The sequence below is a fragment of the Petaurus breviceps genome, unplaced genomic scaffold, assembly GCF_028583685.1.
Source record: "Petaurus breviceps papuanus isolate PSGF00001 unplaced genomic scaffold, PetGlider_PUasm1.0 90556, whole genome shotgun sequence".
Taxonomy (NCBI): domain Eukaryota; kingdom Metazoa; phylum Chordata; class Mammalia; order Diprotodontia; family Petauridae; genus Petaurus; species Petaurus breviceps.
The window spans coordinates 217,490-241,978 of NW_027187273.1; the positions used below are offsets into that span (position 1 = coordinate 217,490).

At 42.9% G+C, this 24,489-nt stretch overlaps 1 protein-coding gene and 1 pseudogene across 2 annotated transcripts in view; one reads left to right on the plus strand and one right to left on the minus strand.

Moving 5' to 3' along the window:
• The window catches only part of LIMS2 (LIM zinc finger domain containing 2), a 98,839-nt gene extending 83,853 nt beyond the window's left edge, over nucleotides 1-14,986 (minus strand). The window contains exon 1 of one of the 2 annotated variants that reach the window (XM_069063328.1): nucleotides 14,865-14,986. Coding sequence is in view for 1 of the 2 variants with exons in the window: in XM_069063327.1 (XP_068919428.1) it covers nucleotides 4,706-4,716 (11 nt within the window). In the remaining variant the exon portion in view is untranslated. Of the gene's footprint in view, nucleotides 1-4,705; nucleotides 4,856-14,864 lie in introns of those variants that run through there. The other variant, XM_069063327.1, reaches the window with a different exon arrangement.
• A 6,337-nt stretch (nucleotides 14,987-21,323) lies between these two features.
• LOC138142287 (ribosome production factor 2 homolog pseudogene) lies at nucleotides 21,324-22,458 on the plus strand (annotated as a pseudogene).
• Nucleotides 22,459-24,489: the final 2,031 nt, after the last annotated feature.

The window sequence follows — 24,489 nt, forward strand, 5'->3', positions numbered from 1 at the left end:
AGGGAGGGAGGAAGGAAGGAAGGAAGGAAGGAAGGAAGGAAGGAAGGGTGAGACCTGGGACTGGAATTCAGGAGTGAGAGATTAGGGTTGGATATATAGGTTGGTAATTATCTACCTAAAAATATGAGTTAACTCCCTTGAAGTTGATGGGGTCAGCAAGGGAAAGGGTACGTAAAGAAGAGATGATGCCCAAGATAGAGCCTTGGGAGATACCTATGTCTGGTGTGTGGGAGACAGATGATGATCTAGCAAAATAGACTCTAAGAATAGGGACAGACAGGTAGGAAGACAACCAAAAGAGTGTACATACGCCAAGGGAGAAGAGAGAACTATATCAAAGAGGAAAAGGTTGGTTGTCAAGAGTGTCGAAAGCTACAGAGGCCAAAAAGAAGCCACTGGATTTATCAGTTAAGAGATGGTTGGTAACATTAAAGAGAACAATTTCAACTGAGGGGAATTAGAAAGCAGATTACAAGAGTGAGTGGGAGGGACTTAGAGGCAGGAAATGTAAACGCTGTCTAGGAGTTTGGTTGTGAAAGAGAAAAGAAACATAGGATGGAAGGGATGGTAAGATAAAGTGAAGGTTTTTTAAGGAGGAAGGAAGCCTGGTGAGTTCGTGGGCATCAGTAAAGGAGCCAATGGATGAGGAGAAATTAACAGAATAAAGAATATAAACTCCTTGAGGGCAGGGACTATTTTATTTTTGTCTTTTTATTCAAATTAAGCATTTATCATAGTGCCTTAAACATAGTAGATGTTTAATATTTGTGTGTTAAATTACACTGAAATGAAACTGAAGATGAGAGAGGGGAATGGTTGAGGGGACAGGGTTCCTGCAGGAGGTGAGAAGGGATGGGATGGCTCTAGGACACAATTAAAAGATATAGCCTTTGCCAGAAGAGTCACCTCTTCCTGGAGACTGGAGTAAATGAATTAAGAATGCAGGTGATGAATTGGCGAGGAGATCAAGTTCAAGATAAATGGCCTCCATTTTCTTGGAGGATTAAGATATAAAAGAGAGAAGGAAGGAGGCAGCTTGAAAACAGGTTCATCTGTTTAGTCGACCTGTGCAAGTATACTTCAAAAACCAATTATTACAAACAGATATAATAATTTTGAATGAAAACAAAAATTGTCATCATACTATCTAATGTATTTGCCTAATGGATTTTTTTTTTTTTATTTCACTGAGTCAGCTGAAGCAGCTTGGTCCTTCAGGGCATTCTTAAAATCCAGTTGCATTAGCCTACGATAGGTTAGTCATTGTGCTAAACCTGAGGAGTATGAAGAAAGGCAAAAGATGGCCCCTGCCTTCGAGTGACATGCAAACAAGCATGCACAAACAAAATTTATACAGGACAAATGGGAGATGAACTTAGAGGGAAGGCCCCCGCATTAAGGGGGATAGGGAAATGCTTCTTGAAGACAGGATTTTAGCTGGGACTTCAAAGAAATCAAAGATCAGAGATGAGGAGACATTCCAGACATAGGGGAGAGCCAGTGAAAGTGCCTAGAGTCTGGATTTGTAATGTCTTGTGTCTTGAAGATAGATCGAAATCAAATCCAAACTGCTCCTTTGGTAGATCAGTCCAGGAGGGGTTAAGTGACTTAGAAGCAGGATTTGAACCCAGGTCCTCTAACTCCAGAGCCAGTCTTTTTCCACTGCCAAGCTGCCTCCCTGTATACTAACAGGGAGTTTGACACAGCATCATTCCCAGGTATACCTGGGAAAATGTACTGCTGCCTCCTACCCCATTCATGTCAGCTGGGAAAGAAAGGGGAGGTCCCAATCCCTGCACTGCAAGACATTCCTTTCTCCCTGCAAAGGTCTCTGTTTATGCTGAGGTAGTGCCCTTACTGCTCTTTCCCACTGGTGACAATGGTTTTGTACTCACCCATCCATACAAAGTCCCTCTTGTGACCAATCAGTCACATACACTTGCCAGACTACTGGCTAAGGTGGTCAGCAATGAACTGTCAACTAAATTGGTGGAGGGTGTGATTACTTAAGAGAGGAGAGTGCCACCTACTGAATTAGCAGAACTCATTCCTGTGTGACTTCGAAACTATGTCCTTGCTGTTTAACCAATCCAGCTTGATCCAATTCAAATCCCACCTCATCCACAAAACTTCACTTGAAGATCACTGCTCTCATTTAATTCTCCTAGGACTCTGGTCCCATAGTATATCGTATTTTCTACAGTCATTTATCTACCCAACCCAGAGACGTTATCAGACTCAGGGACAGGGGTGGTGTCATATTCTTCTCTGGATCTAGTTCAGTATATGACTACTAGTCACTGCCCCCCCCAAATTGATTGTACATTGGAAAAGGTGACCAATAAATATGTTCACATAACAACTTTTGCCTAGTTACCTTCCTTCTGTATTTGAATGGAGCATGCTTCTTTTTCCCTTCTTCATTTCCTCTTTATTTGCAATTAGAATGGATGAAAAACAAGGGCCCCCAATTTATTTCTGTATTTTTATTTCCAGGAATAATTCAGATGACAAAGGAGGTATAGGTGGGGAGGAATCCTAAAAGTAAAGTCCCCGAGTTCAACAAGGAAAGAATCACCAGGAGCACTCTTCATCAGAAATCTCCCCAAACTTCAGGAAGAATGATGCATGGAGGTTGAAGGAAATGATGAGAAAAGCACCTGGTTCAAAGATTTATCATTAACTGCTCTTTGGACGCAATGGTCCATCCTAATTTTGTTGGGGGCTCTGATCTAAAACAGTGTGATGCAAAGGCTAGAGAGCAGACCTCCAAGTCAGGAAGTCTGGAGGTTCAAGTGTTGCTGGCTTCCATTGCTATTCCCACAATAACCAAAGAAGGAAGATACAGTCCAATTCACAGGGGAGCTATATTTTCATCTGTTCCTCCAGCTACCCCCAGAACCTTCTCACAACTCAGCAGGAAGAAAGTGGTCAAGGACATGGCCAAAAGTTAGTTGAACTCAGACAGCAAACAGTGACAGAACAGAGGCCACCAAAGGGAAGATTTGTGGTGAGAGAAGAACTAAACTTATTAAATAATGAGGTTGTAATTCTACCCTGGGTTCTCCTGGATATAATAAAACACAAGGACAGGGCTCACACGATCACCAAAGCATAACTCTCCGGGGCAAATGATGGCCCCAGTCTTTTAACATTTTTGAGTAGACAAAGACTAAATCTACTGCCCTATTTGAAGCTTCTTCGCCTCTCCCCTGATAGTGATATGTCTGGTCATCGACTTTCTCCTCCATTTCCCAAGCAAATTAATTCTGTGACTACAGGTCCACTAAATTGGGATTTCAAATATCTTTTTACTTAAAGTTACTAAGCCTAGGGGTGGCCAGGTGGCTCAGCGAGTAAGAGCACCGGCCCCGGCGTCGGGATGACCTGGGAGATCGAATCCAGGCTCAGATATAACCTTGAGCAAGTTACTTAACCCCGATTGCTTATTAAAAAAAAAAATTACTAAGCCTATCCCTAGAACTCAAATGGTAAATTAAATGGTAATCCTATTCATTCTCCCAAAGGAACAAAACAAATACCATTGGCTTCCCATTCACCTCTATACTACTCAGTAGCATAGAAACTAGGAGGCACAGGATCTGAGTTCTAGGTACTGCTCTAGTACTTTCTAGCTGTGCACTGGAAAGCAAATTCACACCATAACAGACCTATAACACGTCACAGGTGAGGAAATTTGAGTGTCTCTGAGGAGTTGTGACTCCCCCGTGGTCACGCAGCTAGTAAGCGTCAGAGGAGGAATTCGAACCCAGATCTCCCTGGGTTCCATTCAATCCACTACACTTCTCACTTGGTTTTACAGATGAGGAAAAGAGGTCAAGGTTTAAGAGCTGTCCAAGCGCAGTAGGAATTCTCACCTAGGTCTTTCGGATCCACTGCCTTTTCCTCTACGCCAGTTGCCTGTTCTGGTGGCAATTGCCAGGGTGTTTCTTTAGAAGCCAGGCAGCCAGACAAGAAGCAGACCGCTCTGCCCCACCCAATTGGCTTAGTGAAGCCACTAGTTCTCTGCCCCAACGTTAATAATAAGCTACATTTTTTTTTTTTTAGTGTAATACTTTCCAGAGGACTTTTGGGTATATTGACTCATTTGACCCTCACAGGCAGGCAAGCTTAATCATCCTCTTTTACAAAGAAGGAAATTGAGGCTCGGAGAAGTGATGCCTTGCTCAGGATTATACTGCTGGTCAGTGACCAAGGCTTGGACTCACACCCGGGTCTCCTGACCCCTGCTAGTCCGAGGCTTCGTCCCACCCCAGATCCCCCATCAGGGGTGCAAGAGATAGTTTCCAGTCCTCCCTTTTTGGTTCTCAGGAACCGTGACTCTGGTGGGTGGCAAGGAGCCTGGAGGAAGGGGAGTACACTGTCCACCCTCCGGACCGACAGGGGGGTCCCGACCCAACTCCAGGGGGTTGGTCCGAGGCAGAGCCCAGAGCTGCAGCTGTCGCTGCTGTCAGACATCAGGGACTCGCCTCCTCCCTCCCGATGCCCATGTCCCGGGGGTTCTGGAGGGGTGCGGGCACACCCTGCTGTAGGAGGTTCTCCCCCCTCCGGACTGATCAAAGACAGACCGTGGATCCCCAGTATTCAGTCACCGATCAGAAGGAGGGGACACCCTCCAGTATCTCTCCCAGCACTCACCCACAGCCTACCCCCGCTCCCAGGCATCCCCCCGAGCCGACGTTACCTTCCCGTCATGGTGGCTGCTTCCCTGGGCAGGACCCGCGGGGCTGAGCTGGGCTGAGCTGAGCCGGGCGGGCTCGGACTCCGCAACAGCTGCAGGGAGAGAAGCCGCCCAAAAAAGGGAAAGAACAGCTCCGCCCGAGAGGGGAAGCCCGGCCCTGCCCGCCCCCACACCTCGCCCCCCCACTTCACCCCCTGCATCAGACCCAGAGGGACCCTCCGCCCAACCCTTAGAGGCCGCCCAACAAGCCGGGTCTCCTCCCGGGGCTCCCCCTTTCCCTCCCTCCGTTTTACACATATTAGTGCCATCCTCCAAACCGTCCCCTCCCTCTCTCAGGCAGACACAGACAGACAGACAGACAGACAGACACACACACACACACAGAGGCTCGCAAGCACTCGGGGTTCTTGGGATGCCTTAAACTGGGTCAGCGGTCGTGTTTAAGTCACGTCCTTCTCCCCAGGCAGGGCCTCCCCCCGCCACCTCCCGGATTCCGATCATAGTTTTCCTTTTAAAGGGAATGAAGTAATAAGGGAGACCAGCATCCTAAGCGGACCATAGAGCCCCGGCCTCTAGTCTCGCCTGGGCCCAAGCTCTGGGCGAGGAGTAATTGCAGAGTGAAGACCAGGAACTCCGAACCACACCCTGCCTCCTAACTTCGTGTCGGGTCAGCGCCAGCGGACCAGGGGTTTCCATCAGCCCTACTCTTATACTCAAGGAAAAAGATTTGTCATCGTTTTTCTCCTCTTTCTTTATCCAGCTTTCTGTGGTACCAGCCCTAGAGACAGCACGTACAAAACTGCATAGTCCAAATATTGTAGCTGTGTGGAATAGAGGGAAAAAAGGCTATGATAAAGGAAGAGGTAACAGTCATAAGAAAGCCCAAGAGACCAGGGGTTCAGAACCCTACCTAAGATACTTACTAGTTGTGTGACCGTGGGCAAGTTATTTTCTCTCTCTGATCACAGCTTCCTCTTCTATAAAATAAGGTTATAATATTTGTACCACCTACCTTTGTAAATGTTGCTATTGTTACTATTATTTAGATGTCCTTTACAAGATTCTTGTCCTGACAGAGAGTTCAATTCTTTGTGACCCCAAACTTGGCAAAGATATTGGAGTGATTTGCCATCTCCTCCATATAATTTTACAGACCAGGAAACTGAGGCAAAGTTTCCACACAACTAATAAGTATCTAAGGTCACATTTGAAGTCAGGAAGCTGAATGCTGGCTGAAAGCTGAAGTCTGGCATGCTATCCACTGCCCCATCTAGCTGCCCCTCACTTCCCAACAGTCACACACATAATAACTCAACTTCACAATGCCTTTGGAGTGGAGACAGAGTTAAATATGATTACTACCTTGATGGAAAGAGGTTGTTGCAAATGATCCCAGAAGAGAATGAGCATCTATATATAATCACTTGATCGATTTCTCTTGTCCTAATACCATGGAAGAAAGCATTTAATAGAAATTTCCAGTACTTAGGAGCAAATGAGAATGACTATGGTGTGAGGTAAGCATCAAGTCTTAGTGGCTAGAAAGCCATGAGAAGTCTCATCTCTGACTGTATTAGCTATTGTGATCCAGGGTAAGTCAATTGTAAATTGTGAATAAGGTTCATCCTTACAGATAGCTTTTTCAGTGGGAGTTCCCTATACCAATGAAATTACAGGTCCAGGTACAAAAAAACAAACAAACAAACAAAAAAGCATGGGGTAGGGGAGAAAGGGGTTAAAGTTTACTGTAATGATTAGTGTCTGCTAGTAATGGGAAATAGGGTTAGACAAGGAGGTGAGGGTTGGATTTTTGAGGACTTTGAAAGTGACTAAAAAGAAGTTTGGGTTTGATGTGGTAGGTAAGAGGAAGCAATTGTAACTTCTAAAGCAGGAGACCACACAAGAAAGCCAGGATCTTAGAGAGATTAGTCTGACTAATATGCAGGATAGGTTTAGTGAAGGCAGAAAATGGATGCAGGAATGAGGTGAGACATGGTAAGGTGGGAATTATGCCGGATTTTGGAAGCAGAAAGTGTCCGTTCGAATCCTGTCTCTTCTACTTACTACCTGTCTGACTTCTGGCAAGACATTTAACCCCAGTTTCCTCATCTGTAAAATAAAGGGGTTGAACTAGATGACCTCTGAGGCCCCTTTCTACTCTAAATCTGATCTTATTAAATTACTCATGAATAGCAATACTAAGTGAAATATTTCCCTGATAAACTGAAATGTAAAGAGGCTTAGATCAGAATCCAAGAAACTTTGGCAAGCATGGAGCTGATGATAGCCTGAAATAACAGCTGTAGTCCCAGGACTTGTAACATGTACCACATGCTCTGATGTCTGTTGGGGATTGCCTTTCTGAGGGCTCCCAGCAGCTCTTTAGAAAGGGGCAGAGGGCCCCAGAGAAGAGGCAGCAGAGGACTATGGGTATGCACTGCTACAGGTAATATTAAGATTTTTTTTGATGTGCTGGTTAGTTTAGCTGAACTGAATTTTCTCTTTCCCTTTTTTTTTTTTAATTTTCTGTAGCATTTTCAGAGGGAAAATAAGGGAGAAAATTGGGAAATGTAGGTGATATGAAAGCAAAAGATCCAAATAAATTTTTTTAAAGAAAAGAAAGGAAGAGGAGTAAGTGGTACCAGTGGAAAGAACCCTGGATTTAGAGAAAGAACTTAGTCTGAGTTCTACCGTGTTTCCCCGATAATAAGACACTGTCTTATTATTTTTTTTGGAAAGAAAAACACCAGAGGGCTTATTTTCAGGGGAGGGCTTATGTTGTCCTGCCTCAGCTCTCCTCCACGGCACTGCTCTCAATGGCGCCAGCAAGCAAATCACTGGGGAAGAACAGGATGACACGCTCACTGCTGCAGCTCTGATTGGATGCAGCTTGGAGCTCGGCGTGCATTTCACAGGGGGGGGGATGGTGCATACAGAGGGTACCGTAATGTAGCGTGTAGCACAGGGGATCACCTTCACTACAGTAGCAATCTCAATAGGGCTTATTTTCGGGGGAGGGCTTATTTTAAAGGAATCTTACACAGTAAGGGGAGGGCTTATTTTTGGGATAGGTCTTATTATCGGGGAAACACGGTAGCTCTGACAACTCAGCAGCTGAGTGGACAAATAATGCCATTCTTCTGGGTCTCAGTTTCCTCAGCAGTAAAATGAGGAGGTTGAAATAGATGGTCTTTAAGTTCCCTTTAAGCTCTAACATGCTGTGTTTCTGAAATGTGGAATCTTTGAGATGGAAGGCGTCCAGGGGTGTGCTGGAGCGAGCTATAAGTGACTGGAGAGCTGAATGTTAAATTTTCAGTATTAGCAGTTATACCTCAGAAATCAGCAGTCTGTACAGATTAGGGTTTGATTTATTGTGATGTTGATTGTCTAGATTTAAGAAAACATTAATAATGTAGATTAAACTTTAAAGCACAGGGGCAGAGCCAAGATGGCGGAGTAGAAGCACGACCCTCCCGCGGCTCCGGCTTCCACCCTCCCCAATCCATGTAAAAAGGGGACTCTAAACAAACTTTGGAGCTGCGGAACCCACAAAATGACACAGAGAAGCTAACCTCCCGCTGAGAACAGCCCGGCAGGCCGGCAGGAATCGGCCAGCGAAACGCTCTGGGAGCCGAGCCCAGCGCCATGCCCGAGGCTTTAGCCCCAGGGCGGGCCTGACCAGCCACCAGCCAGAGGGACTCCAGATCAGCAGCAGCTGTGGCCGTTTCCAGATTTATCAATACATAGATGCGAAGGACAAGGTGAGAGGCCAGTGCAGTCTGGACTTTGGGATCCAATAAGTGGGAGTGCGTGGCTTTTACCCCCGGGGCAAGAAACCGCCGAGACGCTGGCACAGCCTGCCAGTGCCACCTGGAGGCTTCAGCCCCTGGCCTGCAGAGTGTAGGGGGACCAAGCACCAGTCTGAGGGGTAATCGCTCTTGCTTTAACCTGCTTGGATCTGGATTGTAGTCTAGGGTGGAGGTCCTGGGGTGTGTGTCCAGCTTGCCAGAGCATGTGGAGACCTCAGAGAGGGTACCCATCTAATACCTCCGGCAGCTGAGAAAACCCCAGCGTTTGGGACGAAAACTCCCCTGTCTGGTAGCAGAGTCCTACTGTGGCAAAAAGCCCAAAAGTCAAATCATTGAGTGGCAAAATGAGCAGGCAAAGGAAACAAAGCAGACAGAAGATTCCAACATTACACTCCTATTTTGGGGATAAGAAGGAGCAAGGCATGGAACAGGAGGAAATCAGTGAAGTCAGAACTCCTGCACCAAAAGCTTCAAAGGAAAATACAAGCTGGTTACAGGCCATAGAGGACCTTAAGAAGTAGATAAGAGAAGTGGAGGAAAAATTGGGAAGAGAAATGAGAACAATGAAAGAAAATTATGAAATGAGAGTCAACAGCCTGACTGAAGAAAATAACACCTTAAAAAACAGACTGACTCAAATGGCAAAGGAGGCTCAAAAAGGCAACGAGGAGAAGAATGCCTTAAAAAGTCGAATTTGCCAGATGGAAAAAGAATCTCAAAAGCTCACTGAGGAGAATCATTGCTTCAGAATTAGATTGGAGCAAATGGAAGCTAATGACTTTATGAGAAATCAAGATGCTGTTAAACAGATCCAAACAAATGAAAGAATAGAAGGCAATGTGAAATATCTCATGGGAAAAACCACTGACCTGGAAAATAGATCCAGGAGAGATAATTTAAAAATTATTGGACTGCCTGAGAGCCATGACCAAAGTAAGAGCCTGGAAAGCATCCTCCAGGAAGTTCTCAAAGAAAACTGCCCTGATGTTTTAGAACCAGAGGGCAAAATAGAGGTTGAAAGAATCCACCGATCACCTCCTGAAAAAGATCCCAAAAAGAAAACTCCTAGGAATATTATAGCCAGGTTCCAGAATTCCCAGATTAAGGAGAGAATATTACAAGCAGCCAGGAAGAAACAATTTGAATATTGTGGAAACACAATCAGGATAACCCAGGATCTGGCAGCTTCTACACTGAGGGATTGAAGGGCCTGGAATGTGATATTCCGGAGGTCAAGGAAGCTGGGATTAAAACCAAGAGTCACCTACACAGCAAAATTGAGTATCATGTTTCAGGGGAAAATATGGTCATTCAGTGGAATACAGGACTTTCAAGCATTCTTGCAGAAAAAACCAGAGTTGAATAGAAAATTTGACATTCAGATACAAGAAGCAAGAGAAGCATGAGAAGGTAAATAGGGAAAAGAAATCATAAGGAACTTATCAAAGTTGAACTTTTTTTTTTTTTAAGCAATCGGGGTTGAGTGGCTTGCTCCGGGTTGCACGGCCAGTTGTTGTTTCTGGGTGTGGTGCTGGGTGTCTGGGCCCGGATTTGATCCGGGTCGTCCCAGCACTGGGGCCGGTGCTCTTGCTTGCTGAGCCACCTGGCCAAAGTTGAACTATTAACATTCCTACATGGAAAAACAATAATTGTAACTTATGAAACTTTTCTCAGTAGTTGAAGGAATAAGAAATATATATATTTGTCTATATATGAGGGTATATGGGCATATGAATACATATGTGAATGTGTGTATATACATTTACAGGTATACATAGATAGAGGGCACGGGACCAATTTAACAGGAAGGGATGATACTTAAAAGGTGAAATTAAGAGGTGAGAGGAATATAATGAGAGAAGATGGGGAGAGACAGAGTGGGGCAGCTATCTCATACAGAAGAGGCAAGGGAAAATGGTTACAATGGAGGGGAAGAATAGGAAGGCAAAAGGGAATGGGTCAACCTTACTCCTATTGAATCTGGCTTGAGGAGGGAGGGAAATACACACTAAATAGGGGATCTCACCCTCCAGGAGAATAGGGGGGAAGGGGATGTGAGGGGGGATGATGGAAGGGAGGGCAGGCTGGGGGGGAGGGAATGAATCTGGAATTGAAAGTTTTAAAATCAAATATTCAAATATATATATGTGTGTGTATATATATATATATATACTATTATTAATACCATCTTACATGTTATTAAGAAAAAAAGATATACAGGCACTGAGGCATAGAGATCCACTGGAAAAGTTGAAACGGGTATGGGAGAAAATATGGGAGAGAGCAGGTTGGAGGTGGGGATATCATGTGGGACTGCTGTTTTGGGGGGATGGGTGGGGGAAAAACGGGGAGAAAATTTGTAACTCAAAATCTGGCGGAAACAAATGATGTAAATCAGAGGTTAATAAAGCATTAAAAAAATAAAAAAATAAACTTTAAAGCACATACAAATATCCATTCCCTCCTTCCCCATTGTTTAACATTTAACAGCAAATCCTTGTACTGCTCTATAAACTGTACTCAAGCTCAGCAGGAGTGCAGTTAACTGTGAGTTTATACTAATAATGATAATAACTGACATGTTTGCAAAGTGCTTTACACCCATTATCTCATCTGAACCTCACAATACCCTGAAGGAATCACAGCTAATTTGGTTCATCCTCCTCTGCCCAATTCATTAATTCCCTCTGAAACTTCAGAGGGTTGTAGGACCCTCAGGGATTATTGAATCCTTAGAGGCAGTTAAAGTAAAGTGGATAGAGCTCTGTGCCTAGACTCAGGAAGATCCAAGTTCAAATCTAGCCTCAGAAACTAACTAGTTAGGTGATCCTGGGCAAGTCACTTAGCCTCTGTCTGCCTCGGTTTCTTCAGCTGTCATTATTGTTCAGTCTTTTTCAGTTGTGTCCACCTCTCCATGACCCCATTTAGGGTTTTCTTGGCAAAGATACTCGAGTGCTTTGCCATTTCCTTCTCCAGCTCATTTTACAGATGAGGAAACTGAGGCAAACTAGCATAAGTGACACACGGATAGTGTCTGAGGCTGGATTTGAACTTGGGTCTTCCTGACTTCAGGCCCAGCATTCTACCCACTTTGCCACCAAACTTTCCCTTTCCTCAGCTGTAAAAGGGAGATAATAACATCCCCTATCTCCCAGAGTTGTCTTTGAAGACTGAGATCATATTTGTAAAGCATTTAGCAGTGCTGGAACATAAGTAGGTATCATATAAATGCTAGTTAGCTATTATTATTATTGAATCTAACCCCTTTATTTTACAGATGAATCAGTTATCAGATAGTCATCCAGACTGTGCTAGAACACCTTCAGTGATGAGGAACTCTATGTACTAAGCCCATTAATTTCATTTTCAGAAAACCGTTAAGTATCAACATGTTCTCCTTTATACAAAGAGCTGCTACACAGGGAGTGTCCCATAACCCCTTTGTGGCCCTGCCCTCATTTTCCAGGAAATGCTAAATTGGCCCAGGGCCACCAGTGCTTCTGCTTAACCTAGCAAGCCTGACACTGAAATCCTTGACTTGCCTCTTCTCCGATGTCTAATTCTCATAAACCAGCGGAGGAACCAGTTCATTGGAGTTCCTAGAGCAGGGGTGAGGAACCTGTAATGTCCAGGGCACATGTGGCCTTCTAAGTTCTTGGTGCAGCCTTTTGACTGAGTCCAAATTTTACAAAACAAATTCTTTTATTAAAGGGATTTGTTCTGTGAAATTTGGATCCAGCGAAAGAGCCATCCTGGAGGACATAGAGGACCAAATGTGGCCTCGAGGCCCCAGGTTCCCTGCCCTATCCTAAAGGGAGTACTCTATATTCCCATAGGCATCCCTGAGCCTACAGGTGATACATGAGGTAAAAGTTGTTGATCATTAAACATGCATCAAAGTTGGGTTCTAGAAGAAGGGGCTGGGCACTGCCTAGTAGTGTTACCACTTTCTTAATAAACACGAACTGAAAGTTCAGTGACAGGTTTTGCTTTATTTTCTTTTGTGTATCATACTCTGAATGTGTTAATAGGTAGTCTGAGATGGCAGGCTAGAGAGAGTGCTTCAGCAAAGAAAATTCCTTTGACTCTTGCCAGGAAAAAGAACTCACAAAATGGGTACAATAAATAACTCAGGGAACAGAAGAAAACCTTTGAAAGGATTAGGGAGAATCCAATTCAAATATTATTCCCTTTATGCCTAGTGTACTTCCTTATCATTGGCTTGGGCTCAGGGTACCTGACCTTCCAAAAGGTGTAAATACCAACTGTTCAGCAGATGAACAGAAGCAACATAAATTCTCTTAGAAGAATCACAAATTTAGGGCTAAAAGGACCTCAGAAGCCACTGAGTCCAGCCCCCAGTTTAACAGATAAGGAAATTGATTTACACAAAAGGTAGGTGATTTGGCCAGAGGTACACAGCTAGCAAATATCTAAGATAGTTTAAATGTATGTCTTCCTAACTATAAATCCAGTGCTCTAACCACTAAACCATTCTGCCTCCATACTAAGTTACTGAGTTTCATTGGACCAGTATATAACCATCTACCAGTGGGATCAAGAGTGATGATGCAAGCTACTCATGGCAGGCATCAGAGGTTCTAGAATGGTAGGGACTTTATTGGTCATCTGATCCAACACCTTCATTTTTAAAAATGAGGAAACTGAGGCAGAAAGCAGTAAAGTGACTCACCCAAAGTCCCACCTGTTGTAAGTTGCACAGATAATATTTGAACCTGGGTCCTCTAACTCCAAAGTCCAGGGTTTTTGCTACTATTCCATTCCTCTGTAGTTGGCAGCATTATGCTATGGGACTCCTCACTTTATCCCATACAGACTGCCAAACCCTGAATCAGTTCTGGAATAATTTACTTCATAGCTTTATCTGTCCTAGAAGATACAAAGTTATAGGGTGTGGGCTGGGATGTGCGTGGAGGCAGAGCTATAACTAAGGGGTGATGATCAGTGCTTTGCCCAAAATTTAGAGGGTATTGGCAGCACTTACATTCTTTCAAAAATTATTTTTAAAAAATCAGCTAAGCAGCTTGTTACAAAGAATAACTAATTATAATAGAAAGAGATCACGTGGAGTTTGCATTCCCTCTTCCTTCCTTGTCTCAATGGCATACACCTGGAGAACTCCACCTCTACCCCCACCCCATCCCGCCCAGGCAGAGCAGCCTGACAGTGTCCCCAGTGCCCCAGGGTCTCTGCTGAGGGTACTAATGTCTAGGCACGTTTCTTGTTGCTTGTCTTATTATGTTTTATTTTTAAAACATTAGTTATGACTCTGGACAAAGAGGCCCGTTTTCAGAGACAACTATCTGTCTACGGTTGTGGTGGTGGGAAACTTTGGCATTTGGCATTTCAAAAAGCTTCCTAAGGGGTCTTCCCTGTCTCTGGGACTAGAGTCTTTTCCCCACCTGTGACAGCAAGCAATGGACAGGAGCAGATCTTACAGATGTGTGTGGAAGATTAGTCTTTGCATTTTTCCTTTGCTTCCCAATGACACAGGAACTTTTGACAAAAGTCAGTTACACATAGGCCCAGAGGGGTGTCAAATGTTTTCAGCTCTTATTTTTGCTACCTTTCCATTAAAAGCCCTTAGTTCATTGTAAATACACTCCATAGACTTGCAAGCCTTATTTGCTGCAGTTCCTTTGAAAACCAATGACTATCAATAAAGATTCTCAACCAAACCTTTATTGTCTAGCTGATAAAACAATCTGTCTCACGGGTGGCATAAACAATCTATCTCTCAGGTGGCATGACTCTCTTTCCCTCTCCCTCCCTCCTTCCCTCTCTCTCTCTTTCTCTCTGTCTCTCTCTCTGTCTCTGTCTCTCTGCTCTGTCTCTCTCTGTCTCTATCTCTGTCTCTCTCTCTCTCTTTGTCTCTCTCTCCTTCTCTCTCTGCTTCTAAGTAGAACTTTTAAAAATGCTACAGTTTTCTCGCACTCTTTCCTATATTCTTTAGACAATTCATCTTACCATGTAAACTCCTGCCCATGAAATAAAAATCAATTGTTTTATGTTACGGTCAGTCATGGATCTGACCTATGTCTAAACGGATTCTCTTCCAGTCAAATGCTCTGTCCTTTTGGATAAATGATACACCTAAGAGTCTTGGTTTGAAATCCCCTTGATGATCTTTCCTAAGATTATATGACTAAATTATATATAGAGAACATCTCACTCTATTGTTCTAGTTCCCCAAAGTTAGAAACCAAAGTGACCAGTCCAAGGACAGCACAAAGAACACCAGAACAAAAGCGAGATAAGGGCCCAAAGACAAGACATGAAGAAACCCCACAAAGTTGGCATAAATGTCACACAAATAGAACTCAATGTCTCACACAGATTCCACGCTGCTTCTCTCCTGCAGCTTGGTCCAGGCTGCTCCTGGTGAAGGGACTCCACCCGCTACTTCCTTCCACAAACACTGCCAGCAGCTCCTCCAAGAGAAATCACAGCTGCTTTCAGGCCCTGCACTTTGGCATGGTGGGTGAAGATCAGGATTAAGAAGCAACTGGAGAAACTCCCAGCTACTGAAATTTTCACGGCTAACCAGGCAGTCTTCCCCCTTTTCAGGAGTTTCTTGGGGGGCTGAGTCCAGTGAGTCAAGTAACGGAACCAAGATACACCCACTTAGGCAGAAGGAGATGTAGGAAGCAGAGGAAGGAACTTGACAGCCTCCCCTTGGGAACTGCAACGTAGGTGACAGGGGAAATCGTGTTGCTCTGAGAGGCACTGCCTTGCTAGCTGTGTTGTGTGTGACACCATTCCCCTCAACTCGTGTGAGATCATAGAGTCTAGGAAGAGAAAAAAACAGAGGGATGGACAGCTGCTACTAGAATGGATTGTGCTGCCAAATTACTCAAGAGGTTGGATTATACTAAGAATTTTACATGAGTTTTGGTGAATCCTTAACAAGTACACGATGAATAAGAATGGCATTTATGTCTACACCCCATATGTTGACTGGATTCACTTGTCTTGTATGAATGCTGTTTTCTAAATTATTCTAGATGGTCTGTGTCTTATCTTCTCAAACTCAAATGAATCATAAGTTCCTTAAAGGTCCCCCAAGACAAAGTATGTACTCAATAAATATTTGTTGAATTGAATTAATAACAGCAGAAGTAAATTCTATTTCAGAACATGGCTAATTATTTATGATAATATGACTGTAGAGTAATCTATACTGGTGTAGTGGATAAAGAGCTAGTCTCCAAGTTAGAAAGACCTATGTTCAAGTACCCACATAGACTTCAGTGACCCTGGGCAAGTTACTTAACTTCTAAGTGCCCCAAGGCAATTTTCTAAGACAATAAATTGCTGGGCTGGTGTCAGTCTGCATTAATAGATGAAGTTCCTCATCCAATGTTGCCTATACTGATGAAATAACAGGCCAAGTCCAAGAAAAGTCCATGGAAACTGAGTTGGAAAGGTCCTTTGGATCATGAATTGACAATTACTAAATCACAGAATTATAGGATTAAAGGTCATTGATCTACTGTCTCATCTATAAGAAGCATCTAAAGCAAAATTCACACCCAGATCTTCTGACTCCAAGCTGGTCTCTGTCTCCACAACACTGAGGCCATGTCTCCTCTAATTCAACAGAAGCAAGCTGCCACTGCCAGGTAATTATCTCTGGCATTCTACCCTAAAGAGTATGATGGAGATAAGACAAAGTGTGTACTAGGGTACATGCCTTGGAAGGGTAATTGCCAAACTCTCCTTGACTCTCGGAGCTGACCATTTCTATTTTTTTAGTGCTGCCCCTTTCTGGGGAGCAGCACTTGTCTCCTTAGATGCAGGGCTTGTTGTGGATTTATCCAACGTGATCATGTCTCTCTATGCCCCTATCAAATGAGATAACATAAGTAAAGCACTCTGGAAACACTAAAGCATAATATAACCGCTAACACCAGCAGCAGCAGCAGCATCCTTTTGACTTTTTCCATTCATTATATCACAAGTTGTTTTCTCCACAAATTCACATAAATCATTTGATTTAAAACATTAAAAAATAATAGTAGAAATGAATAAGCACTTGATGTTAATACTCCCAACATTGGCATCTCCCCAAGACTATAATGGTCCTCAGCCCATGGAGCAAATCTTCTTCTAGCGGGTAAGGCAAAAACTCAGATGCTGTTTCTCCTCCAAGTTGCTCCCAGGGGGGAGTTAAGTAGTAGTTTGCTCTAGGGTTTTCCCATGTGTGGCACTGTAGAGTCTTTAGGGCTCCTCTGGTCTCTCTGGAGGTTGTGCAGACTCATCAGGTCAGCCATATTTGGCACTAACTCTCATCAGGATAACTGCAAACTCCAGTTGCTGCTACTTGCTAAATTTCCACTTGGATTTATTCTATTCAGTCAATTTTCCCTGGGTGTAGGTAAAAAGGATCCACGCTGTTCCCATATAGCTAAACTGGACAGTCAAGAATCTAGGGTCCACCGCAGCAGAAAAAAAAACTGGTGTGGTTCAAGGACGATGCTGTCTCTTTCACCTTCACTCCTCCCCTGTTCTTCAAATCTCCCCTTGGAAAAGTCTGTTTAACAGGTACATGCATTCTCCTTTTTAGAATTTCCCCCTGTCCTTGGCTGCCTCAGTCAATCTGTGCTCCTGCCTAAGGCTCTGTGGGTGGGTATAATACAAGTTTTAGCTCTAGGTGAGGAAAAGGGAAAAGTTACGGATGGTTCCAAGGTTGCAAACTGGAGCAAATGGAAGGATGGTGGGCTCTCAACACAAACAGCAAAGCTTTGAGGAGGCATGAATATAGGGAGGGCTCCATTTCAGACAGCTTGGGCTTAGGATGCTGATGAGACAAACAGGCGGAGATGGCCAGCAGGTAATTTTCTATATAGGGCTGGTGATGCAGAAGAAAGATTAGGCCTAGATTTTTAAGTAGCAGCATAAAGATCATAGCCAAGGGAGATGATGAGATTATTAAGAGACAGAAAACAGAATAGAAGAAGGTCTGGAACATGGCCTTTAGGAACCTCTATACTAAAGAGATAGGAGATGGAGGATTATCCAGCAAAGGAAACAAAGAAGGAGAATCAGGAAAGACCGTTGTCACAAAAGCCAAGGGAAGACAGAGGAGGAAGGGATGGACAAGTTAAAAAAAAAAAAAAACGTCATAAAGGTCAAAGAGGCTTTTTAGATAAGAACAACGGGTTTAGCAGTAAGGAGAGCACTGGTAACCTTGAAGAGAAGAGTTTCGGTTAAGGGATGGAATGAGAAGCTAGAATTCAAAGCATTCAGAAGTGGGAGGAGAGAAAGTAGAGACAAGAAGTGTAGAAGACATTTTCAATGAGTTTGGCTATGAAAGAAAAGAAATGTAAAATGATAGCTTAAGGAAAGGGAAGGGGCTAATGAAGAGTTTAATTTTTTAAAGGATAGAGAAGAATTGAGTGTGTTTATAGGCAGCAAATAAAGAACTAGTAGGTAAGGAGAGCTTGAAGATGAAAGAGAGAAAGGAATAACCGAAAGGGAAAGCTCTTGGGGAAGACAGGAGGACATGGGATCAACGGCAAGGCAGAGAAGGGCTACCTCTTCTTCAAAGACTGAAGCAGAAGAGGAAAGAAAGGAGGAGGGTGGAGAGGGGGCTTCAGGTACACAACAGAGAGAAGAAAAGCATCTTAGTGTTTTCAGTAATGGATGATGTGGAGGAGGAAGGAGCTTGATGACAGAAGAGAAGGTTTGGGGCTGCTGTTATGGGGATACTCATTCATGGAAGAATGAAAGAACTGGAACTATCCTGTAGTTTTGAGGGTTCAGTTGAGAGGAGGTAATATAAATTTGTAATGGATCTAGTCAGCATAGGTGTGTGACTTTCTCTAGCAGTGTTTAGGAATTTAAGCAAAACAGCAGAGAAAGCAGATGATGGGGATAATCCAGGATTCAGTTTTGGCAGCAGCAATAGGAAAAGGGAGCAAAATTACTTCATATGGATAATGGGTATCATATTGCTTCCCTCCTCAATGGGTCGGGGAGGGACTGGAGGGAGAGATGGAGGGAAATTTGAACTCAAAATTTTAAAAAATATTTTAAAAATAAAGAAAAGGGAACAATGAATTAAGATAGTAGATAGTTGAACTGGTTAAATTATAGGGCCAAGGTTGTTAAGGGAAGAAAGTAACACCAAGCCAGTAATGATAGTCTGGAAGAACAGAGGGAGGTGGTGAATCTGGAAGTCCTGGGGAGGACAAAGGTTAAGTCCAGGATTATATCTGAGTCAGAAAGGAAATTCAGATCGTGGAGATAGTACTTTGTAAAGGTTTGATCAAAAGTACAACCATCCTTGTGGGTAAAGTAGAGAAAGATGTAGGTCATGAAAGTTAAGGAAATTGATGAACTAAGAAGATAGGGTATTTAAAGGGACACCAACATGTAAGCTTGACATTGGGGGAGAGTGAAAGACTGTGAACCAGGTGCTGAACTCTCAGAAAACAGTGTGAATGACCTGGAGGCTAGTGGATAATTTCAACAAGAATCTGAAAGGTGAGATATAAATGAATGGGAAGAGGTGTCATTGAAAGATGGTGAAAGGGGCGGCCAGGTGGCACAGTGAGTAAGAGCGCCAGCGCCGGCCCCGGGCATCGGGAGACCCGGGATCAGTTCTGGCCTCAGATACTTAACACCCACACACACAAAAAAAGAACTGGCCATGTAACCTTGAGCAAGTAACTTAACCCCAACTGCTTAAAAAAAAAAGATGGTGAAAAGGGTTTCACCTGTATATAGCAGTGAGAAGCAATGAGTATACCTAATGGTCCAGGAAGAATAGGGTTAAAGGGAGTAGGTAAGAGATGAATCTAGTCATGAAAAAGTTGGCCAGGAATTCAGTGTCTTTCAGAGGAAGCCAGATTTCTGTGAGTTCAAGAAGATGGGAAGTGTGAGTAGAATAGGTCTAGGATGAAGGAAAGTTTGTTAAAGATAGAACAGAGGTTTCAAAAGGTATAATTTAGAAGGTGGACAGATTAAAAGGGCTGAGGAGATTCAGGATGAGAGCAAAGAATGGCAGCAGAGTGAGGTGCGGCACCTGCAGATGTTGACTCTAAATCATAGGGATTAGAGTAGAGGATATAGGAGAGTTTCATAATAAAAATAGGTCAGAATTACCAGTTGTTTGACGTTCCCACCCTCAAGGGTACTGGGGTGATGAGGGGGCAGTGATTATGAAGGGGGAGTTATATCACTGCAGGACAGCAGGTTCTCCTGTAAAGGGACTAGTCGTTGAAGGGAATCCGGTGTGGCGCCACATAAGAATATGTTCAGGAAGAATGGAATTCAAATCTGCCTCAGAAACTTACTAGTTATATGACCCTGGGCAAGTCACTTAACCTCAGGCTCAGTTTTCTCATCTGTAAAGTGGGGATGGTAACCTACCCCCTAGGGTTATTGTAAGGATCAAATGACATGTGAAAAATGCTTTGCAAACCATAAAGTACTACATAAACTCTATTGCTGTTATTGTTGTTACTGTATCTCCAGCACAGTTCCTAGCACAAAGGTTTATCTACCTACTTATCTATCCATCATCTATCCATCCATCCATCTATCCACCTATCTACCCATCCATCCATCTATCATCTATCTATCATCTATCTATCCATCCATCTACCCATTCATCTATCTATCCATCCATCCATCCATCCATCCATCCATCCATCCATCTATCTATCTATCTATCTGTCTATCTATCTATCTATCTATCTATCTATCTATCTATCTATCTATCTATCTATCTATCTATCTATCCATCTATCTATCTGTCTATCTGTCTATAACTACCTGTCCTCAGTTTTGTTGTCTCTTCTCTGATAACATGCTACATTTTCCACCACTAAGCTGTTAAAGTACAATCCATTCTGGAAAACAATTTGGAACTAAGCCCAAAACGTCACTACACTGTCTATATCTTTTGATCCAGCAATACTTTTTTTTGCTAGCCTTAAGACCTAAAGAGATCAAAGAAAGAGGAAAGAGACCTATAAGTACAAAAATACTCATTGCGGTCTTTTGGTAGTAACAAAGAACTGGAAACTACAGGGGTGGCCATCAGTTGAGGAATAGCTAAACATTTTATGGCATATCAATAAAATACTATTGTAATATATTTTACTATTTACTACCCAATTCACCCTGGAGCTCATAGATTGGACAACAGGTCCCTGTCCTCCTAGCAGAGTGAATGTAAATCGTATAGTAACTGTTTCTCTTTTGACCAGCAACTCTGAGGGTCTTCCCTTCCCAGTTTGAGATTTTTTTTATTAAAGGGCCCATCCCTTGACTCACTTCTTAAAGAGGCCTACTCACTGAATGGGCATTACCTCACTCAAAGTGAGAATCTGAAAAGGCCTTAGCCTAAAAAGGCTAGGGTCTCCCGTGGCATCCTGGGCCATCTCCAATTGTCCCCGATGAATATCAGGCCACTGGACCCAGAGGGCTCTGGAGGAGGAAGTGAGGGTGGTGACCTTTCACAGCCCTCCCTCCCTCAAATCCAAGTCAACTACAAGTCATGTCATCATTCCCTGATGTCATGGTCCTCTTCAATAATAAAGAACAAATACAACAACATAAGAAATGACAAAAGAAGATGAGTTAGTTCTGAGAAACCTGGAAAAATTTGTATACAGAGCAAAATGAACCAAAAAAGGATAATAATTTACAAAAGAAAAACATCTAAAGACAAATTTTTAAAAATTTTTCTTTTTAGTTAAATTTTATTTTTTCAACCATCAAAAATCTACCTTTTCTCCCTCCTACCCCCTCCCCACAATGGAGAACAAAAGAAAAACAGAACCTTCGTTAAAAACATGCATTTTGATTTTCCGGTTCCGCCTGTAGAAGTCCGAGGTAGGAAGAACTATGGTAGTTTGACTCCTATCCGCACGGCGCACGTGGATCTTTGCGTCCTGTTTGCTGGGGCTATGGCCGAGTTGGACCGTGTAATAAAGCCTAAAACAAAAAGGGCGAAGAGATTCCTTGAGAAGAGAGAGCCTAAACTCAATGAAAATGTTAAAAATGCCATGCTTATTAAAGGAGGAAATGCAAATGCAACAATTACTCAAGTACTCAGAGATATGTATGCTTTGAAGAAACCTTACAGTGTTTTATATAAAAAAAAAAAATCACTAGACCTTTTGAGGATCAGACATCACTGGAACTTTTTTCAAAGAAGTCAGATTGCTCCTTATTCATGTTTGGGTCTCATAATAAGAAGCGACCAAATAATCTCATAGTAGGTCGTATGTATAATTATCACATCCTGGATATGATTGAACTAGGTATTGAGAAGTTTGTCTCACTTAAAGATATTAAGAACAGCAAGTGCCCTGAGGGAACAAAACCCATGTTGATATTTGCTGGTGATGCTTTTGATGTAAGTGAAGACTATAGGAGATTGAAAAGTCTTCTCATTGATTTCTTCAGAGGCCCTACAGTACCAAATATTCATCTTGCTGGTTTAGAGTATGTCTTACATTTCACTGCACTGGATGGGAAGATTTACTTTCGGACCTATAAATTATTGTTGAAGAAATCGGGTTGCAGAACACCACGAACTGAATTGGAAGAAATGGGCCCGTCACTGGATATGATCATGAGGAGAACCTATTTGGCATCAGATGATCTTTATAAGTTATCCATGAAATTGCCTAAAGCCCTGAAGCCAAAGAAGAAGAAAAATATCTCCCATGATACTTTTGGTACAACTTATGGAAGAATTCACATGCAGAAACAAGATCTGAGTAAATTACAAACAAGGAAGATGAAGGGGTTGAAGAAAAGACCTGCAGAAAAGTTAACTGATAGTCAAGAAAATAAATCTACGAAAATTAAGAGGAGAAAAATTGATTAAATTTAGTCTATCATTGGCTGTTATTATATTGTACAGGAAAGAATTATCAGATGTAAACAATACTGTAAAATCTATTACATGGAAAAAAAAACATACATATTCAAGAGAAACAGATTTCCACATTGGCCATACCCAACAGAATACTGCCAAGGTAAATGAATTTATCCACAGCATTCAAAACTTCTCCATTTACTGTAATCAATGGTTCTGTATATGGATATGGTGCTGGCTGATGGAGCACCTATGTTTTCTTGGTATTAATAGTTAGACCAAAATTAGCACAAGCAGCAGAGAATTGATCCATACTTTGTTGCATCTCAGCTTCAGAGACAGCATTGAACGCACAATCATCTGCAAACAGAAAATCATGCACCAACACTCCCTCCACTTTGGTCTTGGCTTGTAGCCTTTTCAAGTTGAAGAATTTACCATCAGTGTAGTAGCTGACCTGGATGCCGAGTTCATCCTCATTGAAGGCATCTGACAACATGGCTGAAAACATCATGCTAAAAAGCATGGGAGTAAGCACACAGCCTTGTTTCACTTCATTGGTGCCTGGGAAATTGATAGAGTGTCATCCATTATCTATGGTCCATTATCCAGAACCCGGGAAAGCATGTCATTATGAAACTGATGCATGGTGAATTTCTCCAGCCAACTGACTCTAACCTTAGGTTATAGAGAACTCACACAGGGCAAGTAGTCACATGGTGGTCAAAAAGTGATACAAGGCACTCTCAAGGTCTCTCTTGGGAACTTTGGAACCGACTGTGACATTGGAGACACTGGCACAGGACTGCCCAGCATGGCATGGTGAAGGGGCAAGGTAAGCTCCTCTGTGAGGAATAAGATTATACAAACCAAGAACCCAACTCAATATGACCTTTCTATTATTATTATTCTATTATTGTTTGGGCACAGAGAATCCTGAGAACATGAGGGCTGCTCCTCTCCTAGGACCCCAGCTACGTCCATGAGAAGAGATATGATGACTGTCCAACTCCTGGAACTAGCTATTCCAAGGAAACATCATTCTTGGGGGGGGCCTTGGAGGGATTGGCCTCCATTGCAGGCCTCACACAAGATACGATGCTTGCTAAAAAAACACCTGGCAGTATGCCTTCTTTGTTCTCAGCACTACTTAAACTGTAAGATTCAGACCCCAAATTGGAATCTCACCCATGGAGGAGATGTCCTGCCTGGGACCCTCCTGTTCGGGACCCTGACGGCTGTACCCAGGATTCCCCAGCTTGTGTGGTCAGGTGTTGGTGCTTTCCTGAGTCAGTGATGATTGTAAATATGTATGTGTGTGTATATATATATATATATATATATATATATGTTAATCATAATTGCTCTTATTTTACTATTCCTAAGCCTTTTACTCTGTTATCTCCAGTTTCCTTCCCATTCACCTATATTCTAAATAAACTATACTGGATCTTTTGAAGTGCCGAGTGTTCTGTTTAGCGAATCCTGAACCTCCTTAATCGGATACATGCCCTCACCAGAGAAGGTGCTCTATGAACAAAGCAAAATTGACAGTTCAAAAGAAACTGGAAAGATACAAATTTAGAGGATCCACCTCAAATGTTCACATGGACTATTTGTGGCCAACCTGTGGTAAAGCAGTCTGAGCTCACATTGGTTAGATCAGTCAGTCTGACACACCGTAATTTGACTCTAGCATGGTGATGTCATTTCAGCCCTCTTTGACAACCAAAGGACAGCAACCATACAACAGAACACACATGAGGTGTGTGTGTGTCTATATACATATATATATATGTGTCTGTCTATATACATATATACATATACAAAGAGACACACACAGACATACTTATGTCTGTGGTAGAAAGTAGAAAAGGTAGATATAGATCTATAGATATAAATATATATGCCTCTGTGGTGTGTCAGTCTAGACTCTGAGTCTTTTACCTCTGTCAGGATGTGGGTAGCATGTTTCCCCACTGGGCCTCCAGAATTGTGGTTGGTCATAAACACTGCTCAGAGTTCCTAAGTCTTTCAGAGTTAAGACAAACAACTTTGAAAAACTTTAAGATCTACAAACAATGCAATTATCAGCCATGATTCCAGGGGACTCATGA